The sequence below is a fragment of the Grampus griseus genome (assembly GCF_964374135.1).
Source record: "Grampus griseus genome assembly, chromosome: 6".
Lineage (NCBI taxonomy): Eukaryota > Metazoa > Chordata > Mammalia > Artiodactyla > Delphinidae > Grampus > Grampus griseus.
The window spans coordinates 5,847,079-5,866,190 of NC_139000.1; the positions used below are offsets into that span (position 1 = coordinate 5,847,079).

Here is a 19,112-nt window from a genome sequence, read left to right on the forward strand (position 1 = left end):
CACCTCCTACCTCCCACGTCCCGGGAGGGCCCTACAGGTTCCTTGCTGTTACCAGATACTGACACAAGGTGGCGCCCTGGTCAAGAGCGGGACGATGGCCCCTCCAGGTGGTCTGCTCCCACCTGCCTCCTACCTGGCCCTAGCTCTGTCCCATTCCAAGGGCTTCCCTGGATCCCGTGGCATGAGGAGGTGCAGTGCAGCCTACAGCCAGCTCTCCTGGCTCCTGCCAGGCTTTTTGTAAGCTACCACTTGCTTCTTAGACACCCAGACACCTGCCCTTCTAGAGAGCATCATCTATGCACAGGGGAGACATTTTGGCCATTTTGATCCACAGCCAGAAGCGACTCTGGCAGCCAGTGGGATCCACCGGGTGCCGCAGGGAGATTTCACAGAACAGTAGAATCCATTCAACACGTTTCCGCAAGCTCCTACTATGTGCCAGGCATGGTGCTGGGGCCTAAACTTCCTGCCGTCCACTGGGCCCACTGGGCCTGTGTGGAGGGACAGGTGTGACCCCACTGGACAGCTGAGAAAACTGAGGCTCAGAAAGGAGGTGTGAACTGCCCGGCACCGGGTGGCTATCTCAATCCCACACTGTGCTGTAGCCCAAAGGGGGTCCCAAAGGACTGGTTTGCCCAGGACTGCGTGAAGCCATGCCCTGTGAGAAAGCCTGGGGCTTGGGGAGAGGCAGGGGCCACCAAGCACCGATCCTAGGACCCTGGGGCCTTCCTCAGCCCCAGCTGTTACAATCCCCAGGCGCAGAGGGGCCCAGGGTTTAACGGTCACTCGGGGCTGGGGTTAAAGCAGATTATACTCCCTGAGTTACATCACCTTCTGGCTGTGACCTCAGGCAACCCTCTTAACCGCTCTGGGCCTAAATTGCCCCTAATAAAAAAAAAAAGAGCTAATGCTAACACCCATCCTATAGGGCTGCTGATGGGATGAAGTTCCTGGCATGGTCCTGGACAGGAGTGGGGACCCCACAAGCCTCCACACCCACGCGCACTGCCCACAGTGACCGAGGGCGCTGAAACATGGGTGGGTTTTCTCCCCCTCCCAGCCCAGGGCCCAGGGCCCAGCCTCACCTCTGGCAGGGCACGGCAAGCTGGCGTTCTCTCCTGCTACCCTCTCCAGCAGGCCACTGGTCTCATCGGCCCCCCAGTACGGCGGCTCTGGTGGAAGGTAAGGCGGCCACAGTCACACACCCAAACCCAAGGCCTGGTGCTCCCCCGACCAGGAGCCCAGGGCTGGTGGAGGGGGCATTCCCATCCAGAACCCCAGCTGGAATAAGGGGGTACAAGCCCCGCGTTCCAGCCCGCAGCCTCGGGGAGAGTCAGGGCCGTGGCACCAGCTCACCCCCTGAGGGGTGGCCCGTGGAACAGTGCCACGCACGACCCCGCGGGCTGGGGGGCTGAGCTCAGGATCGTCCTGCCCTGCCTTCTCTGAGTGTGTTTCAAATTCATCATAGTGAAAATGCTAGCACCAGGGATCCAGAACTTTCTATGCACCGGGCACTTCACACGCATTCTCTCACTGACCCCTCACATGTTACTGGACCCATGTTACAGGGTCAGAGAGTGTAAATGACTGGCCGATGGCTGTCCAGCTGGAAAGTGGGAGAAGCTGGCCCGTTGCTCTTCAATCACCACGTCACGGCGCCTGCACCCCACTCCGAGGACGGAGCCCCCCCCGGGCTGGCAAAAGCGGCCCGACACAGCTTTGGGGGCTGGGTGGAAGGAAGGGGTCCAGCAGCTCAGAAGCCCAAGCTGCTGCTGGGGAAGGAGTGGGGAGGTAAGCTCTGGGGTTCAGGGGAGACTCACCCAGCACCCTGAGCTCCAGCTCCCAGGCATCCACCCCAGCGCTGCTGGAGGCCTCACAGCGGTACGTCCCAGCGTCCGAGGTTTGGATGGCCATGAAGTGGACGGAGCCATTGGGCCCCCCGCCCCGCAGGGCCACCCCATCTTTGGACCAGGTCAGCTGGGGCTCCGGGTTGCCCTCGGCCGCGCAGTTCAGGTCCAGAGCCTCCCCCACCAGTGCCTTCAGGAGCCGCGGGCCTGGCTGCACCTGGGGGGGCACTGACAGGGCCACGGGGAGGGCTGTCAAGGCAGGGGCCCTGGGTGGGGGGAGTCACAAGAGCCCAGACTTACAGAGAGGGCCCGGCCTGCTGCAGGGCTCCCCACACCCCTGGCCGTCGCCAACCAGCAGAAATCGTCATTGTGGGGGGCGATTGACAGTAGGACATCCCGTGTGGACCCCCCCTGCAAGAGTAGAATCAGCCTTTCCCTTGAACACACGTGTTGCCATCAAAAAATCGCTCCTCGGGCTTCCCTGGTGGTGCAGTGGTTGAGAGTCCGCCTGCCGATGCAGGGGACACGGGTTCGTGCCCCGGTCCGGGAAGATCCCACATGCCGCAGAGCGGCTGGGCCCGTGAGCTATGGCCGCTGAGCCTGCACGTCCGGAGCCTGTGCTCCACAACGGGAGAGGCCACAACAGTGAGAGGCCCACGTACCACACACACAAAAAAAGTCGCTCCTCCGTGCTCAGCTTACTCTCCCCCCAGCCCCCACCCCCATCCCTACCCCCAGGCTTGCACCCAGCACCATTTGAGAACCACCGAAACACCAGCTCAGTGCTGGATGGGGACATCGAGGCCCAGGGGGCGGCGGGACTGACTCAGCCCAGGGGGCAGCATGTACAGAAGGGGAGGCTCAAATCCCAGCCCTGTCCCTCTCGGCCACAGGACCCCGCACTGGCTGGAGCCTCGGTTTCCCCTCCTCACAAAGAAGCCCTGGGATGGAATGAGATGCAGGACTAGAGCAGCCAGCAGGGAGCCTGCTCCACAGCGGCGCCTAAAACACTGCGGCTAGACTCACTCTCAGGGTTCCCAGCTCACTCTTCCCCTTTCCTGGCTTGGGGAGGATGGTGGGTATTTTTTCTTCTGCATTTGTGTTTTTCAAGCAACTTTCCCATCCTCCATCCCAGTTGGTGCCTCCTATGGGGTGGGTGATGCTATGTCCATTTTGCAGATGCAGAAACTGAGGCTCAGAAAGGTTGTGTGACTCGACCAGAGTCACCCACTGCGTTGGCTCATAGGAGCTGGACCGGCCCCAAGGCTGGGTCTGTGTGACCAGGAATCCAGGTGGCTTCCGTGGGGCCAGACTGGATGAGCCTGGGAGAATTCTCAAAGACGAGGACAAGTGTCCTGGGCCCTCGGGGGAAGCTGAGGACACCCATTCCCTTCCCAGCTTCAGAGTAGGAGCCCAAAGATAAGACCATCTATGGAAGCTGGCCCCTGGGCAGAGATCAGCTCCCCGACCCGGAGCCCAGAGCCTCACTGTCTAGGAGCACGAGGGTGTACATGCCCTGCCCACTACCCCCCTAAAAACACTTGCTGAAAACAACAGCAGTTTCCACCGTGCTGAGTGCCTGATGTCATCAATACCCTTTCTGACAACTATGGGACAGGCGTTATTACCTCCACTTTATAGAAGAAGAATCCAAGGCTCAGAGAAGCCAAGCAGCTGGCCTAAGGTCACACAGCCAGTCCGTGACAGAGTCAGCATTCGAACCCAGCTCTGCCGACTCTGAGGCCCTGCTCATCACCCTGCTTCCTGCTTCTCTGTTTCTCTCCCATGCTCACGCAAACTCAGAGCGAAGCTTTGAGCCCCTCCCTCTCTGAACCTCAGCCTGTCCACCTGTAAAATGGGGAGTCAGCTTAGATCAGGGGTTGGCTTTTTCTGGAAAGGGCTTTTTCTGAAAAGGTTTTGCAGACCAGATGGTCTCTGTCTCAACTACCCAACTCTGCCATTACGGCGTGAAAGCAGCCACGGACGCTACGTAACCGAACGTGTGTGGTGGCACTCCAGCAGAGCTTGTATTTACGGACACTGAAACCTGAACTCCATATCATTTTCATATGTCACATTATTTGCCTTTTTTCCCCCAATCGTTTAAAAATGTAGACATCATTCTTCACTCGTGGGCCACATGAAAACGGCATGTAGGTCAGTAGTGGCTGAGGGCTGCAGTCAGAGGACCCCTGTCTCAGACAACTCATCCCCGTGCTCCTGGAGATGACAAGGTCCCCGCCTCTTTGGTGGAGTGACTCCACTGGGTGGCTTCTGTGAATGGAACCTGGACACCCAGGTGAACATGCACTCCTGGGCCCCCACCTGAGCCAGGAACCAGAACCCCCTCCGTGGGTCCCCCTCCCAACGCCCAAGTCTCCAACGCCACGGGGCCCTGCCCTTTGCTCTCAGGGGGCCTCTGAACAGACTCTCCGGGCTCAACCAAGGGGTTCAGGAGAGGGGAAGAAGGGGGGTGAGGAGGAGAGATAAGGCTTGAAAAAGACAGGAAATAGAGTTGATGGAAGAAACACTGGAGGACCATGAAGAGGTGACAGAGCCTGGCGTGGAGATGGGGGAGGGGCACGAGAGGCCTAAGGAAGATGGGGGTTGGGGGGAACGGTGTGAGACAGAGGCTGCCAGCCAGGACCTTACCTTGCACCCTGAGGATGTAGTACTGAGCAGCGGACCCCGCAGGGTTACTGGCTGTGCATTCGTAGAGGCCGCTGTCACTCAACTGGGCCTGGGCCAGATGCAGGGAGCCTGATGGGAGAAGGCAATGCCTGTGGGAGTGAGGGGCACTGGTAAGACCCCAACCGACCCCACCTCTGCCGGAAAGGCCCAAGACCCAACTTGAACCAGCTGCCTCCTCCAGGCAGCCTGCCAGGACTGAGGCAGTGTCCACCACCCACCCTTCACTCCTCGCCCTGCCCTGCCTCCACTTCCCCCAAACCACCAGGCCAAGGCCATGTCCCCTCCAACTTGCGTAACAGAAAAAGAGCACTAGGCTAGGAGTCCGCTGGCTGGGTTTAACTTTGAACCCTTCCCAGCTGGGTGAAGCAAGTCCCTTCACCTCTTGGAGCCTCCATTTCCTCATCTGTAAAATGGGCATATTGAGAAGTTCTGTGGCCGAGGCTGGTGAACAGATTGCACGTGGGCTCAGCCCAGGGCCTGGTACCTAGTCGCCAGTAACTCTTCCTCCTCTAATGCACATGCCTACCGCTCCTCGACGCTGCCCTGAGAGTGGGGATGAGGCCTCATTTGGAGGCCCCCTCGACGGCTTCCAGGGAGAAGCTGCAGCCCAGAGACCCTCTGCATCTAAGTGCCAGGTCTGGCCATGCTCTGAACCCAGGGCTTTTCAGTGTCCTGTTGTCCGGCGTTGTACTGGGCCCTCAGGAGGAAGTTGTAGAGGTCCCCCGTCGCTGCGCTCCCCAACCTGGCCCACCTTGCTGAAGTCACCCGGCCCCCCTCCCACAGGGATCTGGGACCCCCAGCCAGGCTCCTGCAGCTGGGCTGGACCCGAGGGGGCCTCTGCAGATATGATGTCACCAGCCCACATGTGCTGGCTCCGTGCAGTCCCTGCCCCCGTAGAACTGAGTTGGCAGCTGCGGCCACTGGCCACAGCAGGGCCCCAAGTGCAAGCAGCTGGCACGGGGGCGGGGAGTGGGGGTGGTAACCTCCGAGGGCCAGCCCCTCCCCCGCCTATGCTCATCAGGGTACAGCTGGGCTCCAGTCCCGGTCTCCACTCCCCGCTCTGCTGAGTCTCAGATTCCTCCTCTGCAAAACGGGGATGACAAGAGCCCCCATCTCCCAAGCAGGTGCAGGCCAAGTGCTGGACGTGCACTTATTAAACAGGTCAACATTGCTGGCAATTCACTCTCTGGACAACCACGGGGGACTAGCTGTGCTCTGCTGGTTTTCCGTCTCCCCATATGTAAAGTGGGCTTGTAATCCCCCTACCCAGCAAACCCTTCGTCCAGTTTGCCCTGAGCTTCCAGCAGGCACCTGGCGCAAGTTCTCTGAGGACAGTTGTGAGTGATATACCAGGCAGTGGTCTCTAGAGCCCAGGCACTGGGCTGGGACAACTAGGTCCGACGCTGTTCTGCCATGTGCTTGCTGTGTGACACTGGGTAAGTCACTTAACCTTTCTGTGCCTCGGTTGTCTCCTTTTGGAAAAAAGAGACAACAGTGGTACTTAGCCCTCATAGGGCTGTCCGGAGAACGGAAAGACCTAATTCACAGCACAGTGCCTGGAACAGACGTACTCAGCAAAGGTCAGCTGTTATCATGGTGACGACAGTGTATCCATAACGATACGCAATGCAGTTTTGCATCGTCTAAAACTCTTATAGAAATGGTACCACGTGTGTGTGCGTGGGTCTAATTCATTCACTCTTCACTGCTGTACAGTAGTCTGTTGTGTGACCGTACCACAACTGGATTAATTTGTTCTCCTTTTGGTGGGCATTTAAACATTCAGGTTTTCCTTTCCTCCCTCCCTCTCTTCTTTCCTTCCTTCGTTCTTCCTTTCTTTCACCACCAGAGTCCTCTGCACACTGATGTATGTGTCCCCACGCACAGGAGCAGGACTCCGGCGCCACAGGCTCACACACCATCAGCTCTCACAGGTAGAGTCCATCATTCCCCCTTGTAGAGCAGGGCTTCTTATCAGAATCCTCCAGCTATAGGTGAAACATACAGATTCCCAGGCCCCGTCCAGAGACTCTGATCTGTGGGGGGAGGCTGGAATCGGGGTCTTACCAAGGTCCTCAGGGGGACCACTCCTTGGGAGTACTGCCCCAGGACACAGGGAAGTGCCCCTGCCCTGAGAAGCAGCCCGGCGGAGCAGATGGGAACAGGGCTTTGACAGCAAGTGACCCCCGCATCCACCGCCATTCGGCCTCTTGAAGGCTGACCTTGGGCCAAGGACACCGTCTCCCTGAGCCCCGGTGCCCTCACCTGGGATCACAGGAGACGGCACGTATGGAGTGACATGGTGCGCACAAAGCCCATGGTCCCTGGGACATAGTAAGTGCTCGATAAACAGCCCTGCTGCTAGTAAAAACCACGCCCCCCTCAACATGTCTGTGTTTCGCCCCCCAGCCCCCAATCAGCTGGGCAGCCCTAAGTAGGTCCCTTAATCTTCCAAAGTGGAAGAAAAAAGGAAAAAACAACACAGATGCTTTCTTGTCTCAGTGACAAGGAAACATTTCCCCTGTGTGGCTCCCCTCCCCTGGCTTGGCTTTTCTCATCCACAATTTTTTTTTTAAGTTAAATAACGTTGACACCCACCAAACACGAGCCAAATCAGTTTGAGGCTGAAACATACACACTGAGTCACACTTGGTGCAGGGACACGGTTCCCTCAGGGGACTTTGCTGCAAACCTCGACTAGCCAAGCAGGCACGCATGGGACAGCAAAAAGAGGTCTAGGCTGAGCACCAGAGTTCTGGATCTGAGGTCCAATTCTGCTACAGACGTGCTGAGCCAGCCCAGGCAGGGCAGACAACGTCTCTGAACCCCAATTTCTTCATATTTGAAAAGGCTGCTCTGGAATTCCTTTATCTCAGAGGTTGCCTTCTAGGTCTTCTAAGAACTTTAGAGAAGTTGCTTCCTCCCTCACCAAGCCCTTAAAAGGATAGGAAGTGGGAGCTTCTGGGATTAAAAAAAAATAATGAAAGAAACTTCCAAAAGTGGAAATAATTCTCAACAATAAATGTAGGCATCTTGTCTTTCTCATGATGACCCCCAGGTCATTTCCTAGAGAGGGAAGGCTGCTCGCTATACCACAAAGGAGGAAACGGAACGAATGGAAAGTCCATCTTATAAATGGTCAAGCTGAGGCCTGCAGAGCCCTCCCCATCACAACCCTCACCGCACCGGCTTGTGACCACCTGTCACCTGCGGGCCCTAAGAGGACACATCCCCAGCCATCTTATTTGCCTTTGTATCCCCAGAACCTAGCCCAGACCTGGCACAGAGCAAACCCCACTCGGACCAGATATAGGAAAAAGGTATGGGGCCTGGGGCAGACCAAACAGGACCTAGAGGTCTAGAGGTTGCGGGGCAGCCCTTCTGCACCGCCCCCGCCCCACGCCCCGGGGCGCTCTCTCTCCACATTCCCAAGGCTCCTTGGGGTTTGGGGGCTGCAGCCCCGGGAAGGATGTCAGGGGCAGGGGAGAGGTGGGAGGAAGCGGGGAGAGCGCTGCCATGTGCCCCGTGCCTGTGGTGTAATTAGCAGCAGCCTCCCCACTGAGGCGAGAGCAGCCAGATGGCTCCGTGTGGCGCCAAGATGAAAACATGGAGAGGTTCGAGGGGAATTTCCTGTTTATGACCTCCGCTGCACTGGAGGCTTCACTGTTGGCTGTGAGTGTCACACAGCCACGCAGATGACGGGGGACGGGGAGGGAGACCCACCTTCCCTGCCGTGTCCCCCTGGTCCTATGAGCTCCAAGGGGGATGTATCTGCCTGGAGAGACCAAAGGGCATCTGATAGAAAGTGCAAATCCCAGGCCACACCTTCGCTGTAACCCAGCTTGGGGTCCCCTCTCCAGCTCCTCTGTGGCTCAGGGAAGCTGCCCCTGCTGCCCCAGCCAGACCCCTTCTCTCACTTACACACTCCTGGAGGCTTTACGGCATTTGACACACCTGTAATCACCTGTCGCTGTCTGATGGCTCCGTGAAGGGAGCGGCCAGGTTGCCCAGGTGGTTCCTGCCATGTTCCCAGCGCTTAGCACAGGTGCTGGCCCACAACAGGTGCTTGATAAATATTTGATGGCAAATCCCAGCTGTCCCTGTCCACACACGCACCCCTTCCCACCTTCGCTCACACTGTTTCCCACACCCCACCCTGTCTCAAGGCTGCTCTCCTGCCCCCAGACCCCGTTCAAGGCAGCACAGCCTCTAGCTCCTCCACGAACCCTTCCCTGACGAGTGCAGGCAGGTTACACTTCCCCTGCTCTGAGTTCCATGGAGCCGAGTTCAGCTAATTTCTCGTACATTCATTCATTCACTCATGTGACAAAGAGCCACTGGGTTCCAGGTGGGCCACGGGGGTGAAAGAAGTGCACCCCGTCCTCTGGCCGCTCAGAGTCTGTGGTTGGCCTGCGCCCAGGCCCTCTTGCTGTGTCCCATGCTCCCCCTGCTGCCCCCGTTTCTAGAGGGCCCGTCCAACCTCACCGTGTGAGCAGAGCCTTCTGGGCGGAGGCTGTCAAGTGAATGAACGGCACCCCCTGCAGAACCAAGCCCACCAGAAGCTGATCCTCAACCACAGCCGGCAGAGCAACAGCGCTCAGCAGACGTCCGCCACGTGCAGACACATGCCGGGCGCTTGTCTGCCGGGCCAGGGTGGGGTCTGAGCCTGCAGCGGGGATTGCCCAGCCCCCCTGCCCCCAGCACCAGTCAGCCTGGACAGCACCTTCAACCACCAGTGGCCGCTCTGACCCTGACCCACACCATAGACCCTTATAAGGAAGCCCCAAACGGAAACCCCAAGCTGGAGCAGTTTAGGAAGAGGGGCCCGATATCAAGGAAAGGGCCAAGCACAATATGTGAGCGAGGGGGAGAATACACATCCTCTGAGCCCGTGCAACATAAACCCAGAGGTGCTAACAGGTGACAGCTGTCTACACTCGAGCGCTTCCTATGCGCCACCGCACAGCTAAGCACTTCCGTGCACACTGGCACTTGAAACCCTCAACAGCCAAACCGCAGATCCTACTATCATCACCCCTTTTGCAGAGACCCAGAGAGATGAAGTCCCGCTGTCCATGGTCACCCAGCCACCAGGCCAGGAATCAGATGAGCTATGAAGATCCCCCAAGGTAAAGACCCCACAAGGGGCCCCTGGGCAGTCCGTGCCATGCCACTCGCTTCTAAGGAGGAAGCAGCTTTTCTCCTGCATCGTCAGAACCCAGCTGCAGCCCCCCACCTCTCCACTGGGCCATGAGAGGGAGGGGGTGTGCCGACGGCCCTGCAGCATCCTCGGGGTGCTCTATCCTCTCCCTGTCCCCTCCCCTCCCCCGGATGCGGCTGGTTTGGCCCTGTGCGGGACCCTGGCCGGCTGCCCCCGGGAGCCAGTGCTGAAGCCAGGAGTACTCGCAGCTGTCCCAGATACACATCAGAACCAGAAACAAACATTGTTGCCTAGCAACACCACCTCGCCCCAGCATCCCTGGGCTGAATCATGGGACCAGAGCCACTAGGCACTCTCTGGCCACCATCGCCTGTTCAACCCTTTCACTTCTCAGGCGGGAAGACTGAGGCCCAGAGAGGGGAAGGGTCTTGCTCGGGTTCATTCAGAGAGTTGGGGGCAAGGCTGGGATGGGACCCTAGGTCCTTTGCTACCTGATGTCACACACAGCCGGAGCCCGTGTCTTCTGTCTCCTAGACAGTTTCGGCACAGTCCTGGGCACAGGAGATGCTCAATAAATCCTGCGGACTTCAATTCTGAATTCACAACTCAGATGGTCCTTTCACAAACAGCAGTCCCACAGGGTAAGAGGCACCCGATAACCATTCCCAGTCTTGGACTCAGCCATTGGCTTTCAGGGCTATACCCCAAGGAAATGACCCAGGAGATAAAGAGAAGCATTTGTGCAAAAATGTTCCAACAGCCCCATTTATTACCGCCCAAAACTGGCAACGGAGCATCTGCCCCAAACAGAGAAAGCTTAGCAACGATGAGGGCTGAACGCCCTGGAATGTTATCTTGCCCTTTAAATGGAAAGCAATGACGTGGGCCAGGATGAATCTAGAAAATGGGTAAATGTGGAAAAATATCAATGATAAGGGCAGAATGGAAGAGGCACTCAATGTAATTCTCTGGAAGCATCTACAAGAACACCCTGGAAGGGGTCGTGGACACAGGTGGGTGGTTTAGAGTTTCATGGGTACTCAAGCTCCTACTATGTTTTCTTTGCGTTAGGACTTTCTGACTCCGGAGGTCAAGGCTCCCTGAGTTCAGAATATCCTCTAGAATCTCCAGAAAGAGCAGTGGCCTGCCCGACCTCGGCCCAGAAGCCAGATATGTGTGTGTCCACGTGTTCTCATGTCTGCATCTCTGCTGTGTCTGTGTGCATGTCCACATGTGTGTGTATCTGTGTTTGTGTCAGTGTGCGTGGCCGTGTGTCTATGTGTGTCTGTGTCTGTCTGTGCGCCTGTCCATGTGTATTCATGTCTATATGTGTCCGTGCATGTCTGTCTATGTCTGTGCATGTCTATGTGTGTCTGTGGGTGTGTGGGTGTGCACGTTAGGGCCCAGCCCGGGAAGTGAGGTCAGGATCCCAGTTCCCCACACCCCATGGCTTCTGTTTCCCCCTCAAGGCACTAGGCAGGATGCCACTCAACACACCCACCTCCAGGATGGCCAACAGGAGAAGAGGGCCACCCCCCAACCCGAACAGAGATGCAGGAGGCCTCAGAGGCTCGGCCACGCTGTGGTTCTCAACCCTGATTGCACCAGAGTTACCGAGGAGCTCTGAAGAAGCACCAGTACTGGAGGTCTGTTGGTGACCCTGACCGCAGCCCTTGGCCAAGGTTGGCACAGGTTCGGGAGAGAGAGGCCCCGGGCACCCCGAATAGGTTCAGGCCTTCCCCCATCTAAGGACAGAGAAGGGGGCCACCACAGAAGAGGGGGCAGCTCAGCCAGGCAGAAGGAGCACGGAGCCTGGAGGTAGGCGAACACCCACGACTCATCAGAAGAAGTTCTCAAGCTTCCAGAGCGGCAGCTTTGAAGCTGAGCCCTGGGGGTCCCTCGGAGAAGGAAGAGGAAGAGACAGAGGAGGTAGAGGGGAAGGGGAGAAGACAGACAGCAAAGCTACCCCCGCACCACCACCGCTCCCTGCGTGTTTCCCACGGCTTTTTAAAAACCTGCATCTTCTGTCTGAACGGCTGTGGGACTAAGGGGAACCGTGTGTCCGGCAGAAAAGGGAGCTTTGTTCTGCGTGGGGAAGCTATCAGATGCCACAGGGAGAGGCCCAAAGAACCTCGGGGACCCAGAGCCCGCAAATGAAGTGTCAATACAATCAAAGGTCTGTGAGGTTATTCACCATCGCCAGCAAGTGGAAACAGCCCAAGGGTCCGTCAACTGGCGACTAAATCGACAAAAGGTGCTCTATCCAGGCAACGGAATATTATTCAGCCACAAAGAGGACCAAAGCCCTGACCCCTGCTCCAACATGCAGGCGCCTCAAAAACACGATGCTAAGTGAAAGCAGCCGGACACAGAAAGCCACAGAGCGCACGATTCCATCTACGTGAGACGTCCCGAACGGATCAATCCAGAGACAGAGAGCAGATGAGTGGTTGCCGGGGGCTGGGCTGGGGTCGCGCAGGGATGGCAAGCGGCTGCCAATGAGTGTGGGGATTTCTTTTGTGCAGGAGGGGGCTGGAAATGTTCTAAAGTTAATTGTGGCGACGGTTGCACAACTCAGAATTTACTTAGAAACACAGAATTGGAAAGCATGCCATTTATATCTCAATAAAGCTTTTCCACTGAAAAGAGTTGGTGGGAATTAAATAACACATAGGATGATGATAATTTTTGAAAGCTGGAAATGATGCTTTAGTTTATAGCAGCAGGAGGAAAATGCCGTCGAAGTGATTTTCCACCACTGACAATGTACTAAGCATCGCACATCCGTCACTGTATCTTGAGAACAGGGTTTCAACCTCGTCCACTTCACAGATGGAGAAACGGTCCAAGAGGAACCAGCGGCCACCTGAGGCCACACGACTAATACAGAACCAGCCGGGATCCACACTCGGGTCTGACGAACTCCAGGCTCTGAGCCCTTCCCCCCAGCCCCACGCTCCAGGCATACTTTCCCACCTCACGTAGGTGAACTCCTGGAATCTCAGAAATCTGAAGAGAAAGCCGTAAGCCAGCACGAAGTGGAGGGGGCCGGGGGAGAAGGGACAGAGCAAAACTCAGGATGGCAGAAGCAGCTCTCACAGATTTACGGCTCCCGGCTGATCTACTAACGCATCACAACAAGGAGGGGTGAACAAATGGGAAATGCTGTGTGTGCCATTTCAGGAACAAACCATAAATAAACAAGCACCCGCCAGGCGGCTGCCAGCCGAGGAGCCAGGACCAGGCTTTCTGCGGAGAGATGCAGGCTCCCCAGACGATCACTCCCTCCCACACCTACGACCTGGGCTGCAGAGACACCAAAGGGTGCACGGATGGGGGCAGCACAGCGCCAGCCCAGCCCCAGGACCCCAGCCGCGCGCAGGCGTGCAGGCTTCGAGGACGGGAGGGCGCACCAAACAGATGTTCTGAGAGGTAGAGACCCACGTGCGGGTGTCAGGAGTGGGATCTTGCACAGCAGGCTGCTCTGAGACCTCCTCCATCTGGAACTTCTCAAAGGCCCCGCCAGGGCTGAGGTCACCGGCCAGAGCTGCCCCCTCGCCACAGCCCCACTCCTCGAGGGTCAAGGGTCCCAGGAGTCTGAGGCCTTCTTGTCTGGAACCACCCCACCTGACACCCCTGCCTGGGGAGGTGCAGCCAGGCTTTGAAGGATGCCCAAGCACCTCCTCCCTTTCTGCCCACTCTCAGGTTCCCTGAAAGCCCCGCTGCCAGACACCTGGTCCGCGGAGCCGGCAAGGACGGCGCACGCGTCTCGTTCAGGAGGCTGTCTCAACCGCGGCATCACTCTTTCCTAGCTGAGTGACCACAAGCAGGTCACCCCACATCGTTGAGCCTCAGTTCCGCTCAGTTCTGCTCTGCTGAGCAGATGGAAGGCGATCCTGCGCGCAGCGCCCCTCGGCCGTGCGTGAAGCGCTGCGTGCGTGTTATTTCAGAGGCCTTCCCCCTCTGAAGGGCATCCGTGCTCCCTTAAAGGTCAATGGCCAAAAGTGCCGTGTGTGTAATCGGATTGCATGCCCCTGGGGGTGTCCACAGGGTCCCATACACTGGCCGGGTCACTGGTCACCTGGAGGTCAGTTTCCTCAAACCCCAAGCTCTGTCCATCCCCAGACCCAAGGCCCCGCAACCGGGGTTACCTGTCGGTGACGGGTGGCACAGGGAGGGAGTCCTTGGCCCAGGTGACCAGGGGGGGTGGAGAGCCCTGGGCTTCGCAGTCCAGGGTCACCTCGTCACTGGCCTTGGCTGTGACACTCAGCGGCTTGTCTGCGTCACATGACCCGTTCACAAGGATCCTGGGCTTGGCTGTAGGTAGAATCATGCAGGGGGTGTGAACAGAGCAGGGAGTCCGGGGTCGCGGCCCAGAGGGGACCAGCACGGCTCCCCCAGGAAGCCGAGGTGGCACTGCCACCCCAGAGATGCAGAAGGGGGGTGGGCTCGGATCCAATGGTTTCCCCTAGTCATACCCCACCCCACATGTCTACCCCATCCTCCCGCTGGAAGCTCATCTTGCTTTGATGACCCTGACATGGTCCCTCCTGCCCCAGTGTCCCCCTCTTGCTTCTCTCCATCCTGCTTCCCTTCCCTGGGGACCTTCTGGCAGGTTCTGTCCTCCCTCTCCTCTCTCTCCCTTATTCTCAGGAATAAACGGGATTAACCATCAGATGATGCCCAGTCTCCCTTTGTGCCAAGGGCCCCGGGGAAACACTGGTTCCAAACAGTTCAACACACAGTTAGTTATTTAATCACAGCTGTGATGGGCACTAAGAAAGGGACACTCCAGAGAGTTCACAGCAAGGCGATTTGACACAGCCTCAGAGATCAGAGAACTGAGATCTGACTGACGGGAGAAGTAGGCTGGACCAGGGAAGGGAAGGGCAGTCCAACAGAAGGAACTGCACATGCAAAGGCCCTGAGGCAGGATGGATCATTTAAGAAACTGAAAGGAGGCCAAAGGGTCTGGGCACAAAGTGCTGGGGAGAAAGGTGGGCGAAGGGGGCTGCCAGGATGGGAGGGGGGCCAGTGTAGGGCCTTGGGTCTTTCCAGCCTTGTTCATGTGACACTTTCCCCCCATCCGGTGGCAAAGGGCTGAGTTGGAACCTCTCTTAGAGCATGCCCACACTACAGGGGACAGTGCTCTGAAGGACAGCTTTGGTCTACATGCCCTTCAGACGTGAGGAATTTAGAGGCAGGGTTGATGAGATGCAAGGAGGATGCAGGTGAGGTCAGACTGTCCATGCCCCTGCCTCAGTACCTGGCAAGCCCCTCTCCCAGGACAGGGGTGGCCCTCACTCACTGTTGACAGAAAGCTGCATCTCCTGGCTGGAGAAGCCCACGGCGTTGGTGGCTGTGCAGACATAGGCCCCTGCATCCTGGGCAGATGGCCGGGCGATGACCAGGGTACCATCCTTGCTCACATTGTAGTGGGGATCCCTGGAGGCCAGGGCATTGGTTTCCTGTGGTAGAGTCACAGGTGGCATCAGCAGAGCCCCCACCCCACGGCGATTTGCATCATTCCTCTCCCCATGATGCACTGGGCCTACCTCTCTGGTTACCTTTGTGGTAACAGGCTTCACCTACCTTGGTCCAGGTGACGGTAGGGGTGGGCACTCCTGAGGCTACACAGGGGAGAGAGGCTGGAACGCCTTCATTGGTGATATGGTGGGTGGCCGTGGGCTGGATTCTAGGTGGCACTTTTAAAAACAAACCAGTTTCATAAACCAAAGTTCATAGCAGCATTATTCACAACAGCCCAAAGGTGGAAACAATCCAAACAGAGGGGATGGATAAACCGAGTGTGGTGTGTCCATATGGAATATTATTCAGCCTTAAAAATGAATAAGCATCTGACACACGTTACAGCATGGAGGAACCTTGAAAATGTTACCCTAAGTGAAATAAGCCAGACACAGAAGGACAAATGCTGTGTGATTCCACTTACACAAGATACCTAGAACAGGCAAATTCATAGAGACAGGAAGCAAAAGGGTGGTGGCCAGTGGCTAGGGGAGGGGGAAATGGGGAATTGGCGGGTACAGAGTTTCAGTTTGGGAAGGTGAAAAAGTTCTGGAGATGGACGGTGGTGATGGTTGTGAAACCGTGCCGTACAGGGTTAAAAAAACCCATCCTGAAACTGTGCCCCATGGGATTAACAGAAATTCCTGGCTTGTCTTACAGCTTGCTAAAAACCCCTCTGCTTGAGCCCCGCCTTCACTTAGCAAGTTCGCTTAATTGTTTTGTTGCAAATTGCAGACCCTCCAAGCTTCATGTAGCCTAAATAATAAGATGTTTGTCTGAGTTGTTTTCCAGGAACTTGGTGTCTAGTTCGAGCTCAAGCCAGCTAAGACTGGTTGGGACCACAGACCCTAAAACTGGGCCTGCACAGGTATCTGGTGAATGACATTTTGACATCAGAGGGCCAAAGACCCCACCCTCAGATCATGCTAGGCGCTTCCATTTTTGAACATGCATCCCAGGAAGAAGGATGTAACCCAGATACGCCTGCACAGAACACTAATTACCTCACCTTTTCCCTACCTGCAATCACCTTTCCCCACGCCTAAGACCACCCTGCTTCCTTATCCCGTAAATACCCCAAGTCCCCGGCCTTTGGGGAGGTGGACCTGAGGTTTGCTCTCCTGTCTCCTCGCTTGGCTGCCTTGTGAACACATCCTTCCTCCGCTGCAAACCTCGGCGGCTCAGCCCTTTGGCTTGCTGTGCATTGGGCAAATGAACCTGGTGGCGCAACAATGTGAACGCCACTTACGCCACTTCATTTATGCCGCTAAACTGTAGGCTTTAAAATGGTTAAAATGGCAAGTTTTATATTATGTATATTTTATCATGATTGTTAAAATATTTTTATTTTTTGGCCGTGCCATGTGGCATGTGGGGTCTCAGTCCCCCGACCAGGGATCGAACCCGTGCCCCCTGCGGTGGAAGCACAGAGTCTTAACCACTGGACTGCCAGGGAAGTCCCTATTTTATCATGATTTAAAAAAAAAAACAAAACAATTTTAACAGAAGAAGACAGCCACCACTGCTGTAAATTCATGCCCCAGACATAGGGCAGCCTGTGTTTAGGAACCAGCTGTGCCGTTTCTTAACTGTGGGACTTTGGATAAACCACTTAATCTTTTGGTACCCGTATTCCTTGGTCAGCTAAAAAGCTAAATTAACCCTAATTCCCTGCTCACTCTCTGGGGATGGACGGATGAGAAACGGCAGAAAATAGTGTTCACAGGACACAGTGAACTTGAAAACAAGTGCAAAATCTGTCCTGGGCGCCATCCAGAGCTGCAGGCATTAAAACAGGGCGGGAGTGGGGGATGTCTCCAAGAGGAGCAGGGGAGGGGGAAACGGGCATGGAAAAACCAGAACCGGGAGGGAAAGCCAGAGGCCAAGGGCTCTGACGGTAACACTCAGCTCCTTTAGGGTGGGAAATGCCCTTCTGGATTTTCCCAGGTGGCAAAAGCCAGCAAGTCGATTAGCGTTTGTTGAACGGAAATGAAATTAGCCAAGAGAGACGGGCTCGATGGCCACTGCACAGAGGAGGCTGTGCGGCAGGGTGGGAAGTTAGGGCGTGAGGCTTTCTACAGAGGCAGCCTCTGCTGATCCTGTGACTTGGTGAGTTACCTCCATCCCGGAGCCTCAGCTTCCTTAACGTCACAGAAGCGTAGAGTCTTTTAAACCCACCTCTTGGAGCAGTTAGGGAAATTAAGTGAAACCTGCACACAACCTCTCAGAGGTCTGGCACATGACACATGCCCAACCCTTTGATCGCTCTTATTAATTGGAATTACGAGGAGACAGGACAGCTGGGTTCTAAACCCAGCCTCTTCTGCACCTCAGTTTTCCTCTACAAAACGGGGAATGATGGGTTCTTCCCGCTCATCCCTCGGGGTTTTAATAGAACAAGTGAAACAAACAAACAAAAGGAGGATATTAACATATGCGGTAAATGACAAAACATAACCAGACTTAGTTTAAACTTCTTGTTTTACGTTAAAAAGAACAGTGGTACCTGGTTGGGTGGGTGAAGGGAAACAGGGACTCTCCAACGCTGTGGGTGGGAAAGTAACTGGGCAAAATACACGAAAAGCCCTAAAAATGTGCAAGCTCTGTGAGTCAAAACTCAATTCCACAACCATAGTTTATCCTAGGGAAAGAATTGGTCACGTGGGCAGAGGCGGAGCATGAAGATTTTTTTGTTGCCGGACACGCAGGCTCAGCGGCCATGGCTCACGGGCCCAGCCGCTCCGCGGCACGTGGGATCTTCCCGGACCGGGGCACGAACCCGTGTCCCCTGCATCGGCAGGCGGACTCTCAGCCACTGCGCCACCAGGGAAGCCCAAGCATGAGGATGTTTATCCCCAGGTGTTCATGCTGGTGAGAAACAGGACACTAGGGGACAGGTTAGACACTCCTGGCTCAGCCAAACAGGGGACATGCAGCCTTGAACCACTGCTTCTGAGTATTACTGACAGAAAAGAGTCATAAAATATTGTCACAAGAAACACTCAGGTTGCAAGACAGTAATATTACCTGGTTCCAGTTGGTTTCTAACTATTTCTATGTATGTGTACACAAAGGATTTATACCTAATTTATATAAAGAATATATATCATGCAAAAAAATTTATATACAACATATCTAAAGAGTATATATAATGTATATATTATATAAATATATACAGTGTGTGTATACGTACATGTGCAAACTCATGTGTGTATAAAGTATGAAAGATACACACCCAAACGTAAAATTATTCTGGTTCTTCTTAGCTACTGGTATTAAGGGAGGTTGCTTTTTGTTTGGTTGGTTTTGTTTTGGGGTTTTTTTTTTTTTTTGGAGGCGGGGTGGTGTCCAATCTCTAAATTTCCTACAGTGAATATGTACTATTTGTGCAATTTGTTTAAACAGAGGTGTTCAAGGTCAAGCTCCCCCCGGGTGCCCTCCCCCATCGCATCCTGCCCCCACCACCCCGGACTCACCCTGAACAACCAGCTGCACGTCCCTGTGCTGAGAGCCGGCCGTGTTGCTGACCAAACAGGTGTACCTCCCTGCATCCTCCAACAGTGCCTGGTCAAGGTGGAGACTGCCATCTGCTCGGACGGAATGCTGGCTGCCCGGTGGGAGCTGGTGAGGGCGAGGAAGCAACAGCTTGGGCCGAGGGCCCCACTCGGAGCCAGCTGAGAGAGAGCACCCCAGAAACCTCACCGCCCACCAGGCCAGCAGGGAGCAGCCTGGCCCAAGAGGCCAGGGGTTTGGAGAGGGTGGGGGAATCTGGGGGGGGCGGTGATGCTCCTACCCCTTTCCTGATATTCATCCACCCCCCCGCAGACCCTCAGGGCCAGGTGGGCCCGACCCCCGGCCCCCCGCTGACCCCACTCTCCCAGGGC

General features: G+C 56.0%; 1 protein-coding gene across 1 annotated transcript in view; it reads right to left on the reverse strand.

Moving 5' to 3' along the window:
- HMCN2 (hemicentin 2) overlaps window positions 1–19,112 on the reverse strand; it is a gene marked incomplete at its 5' end in the record, with an annotated part of 150,996 nt that overhangs the window by 77,076 nt on the left and 54,808 nt on the right. Inside the window, 7 exons of the mRNA XM_082656533.1 lie at window positions 1,086–1,172; window positions 1,821–2,075; window positions 4,500–4,627; window positions 13,851–14,016; window positions 15,008–15,167; window positions 15,292–15,404; window positions 18,705–18,849. Of these exons, the coding sequence (XP_082512659.1) occupies window positions 1,086–1,172; window positions 1,821–2,075; window positions 4,500–4,627; window positions 13,851–14,016; window positions 15,008–15,167; window positions 15,292–15,404; window positions 18,705–18,849 (1,054 nt within the window). The remainder of the gene's footprint in view (window positions 1–1,085; window positions 1,173–1,820; window positions 2,076–4,499; window positions 4,628–13,850; window positions 14,017–15,007; window positions 15,168–15,291; window positions 15,405–18,704; window positions 18,850–19,112) is intronic.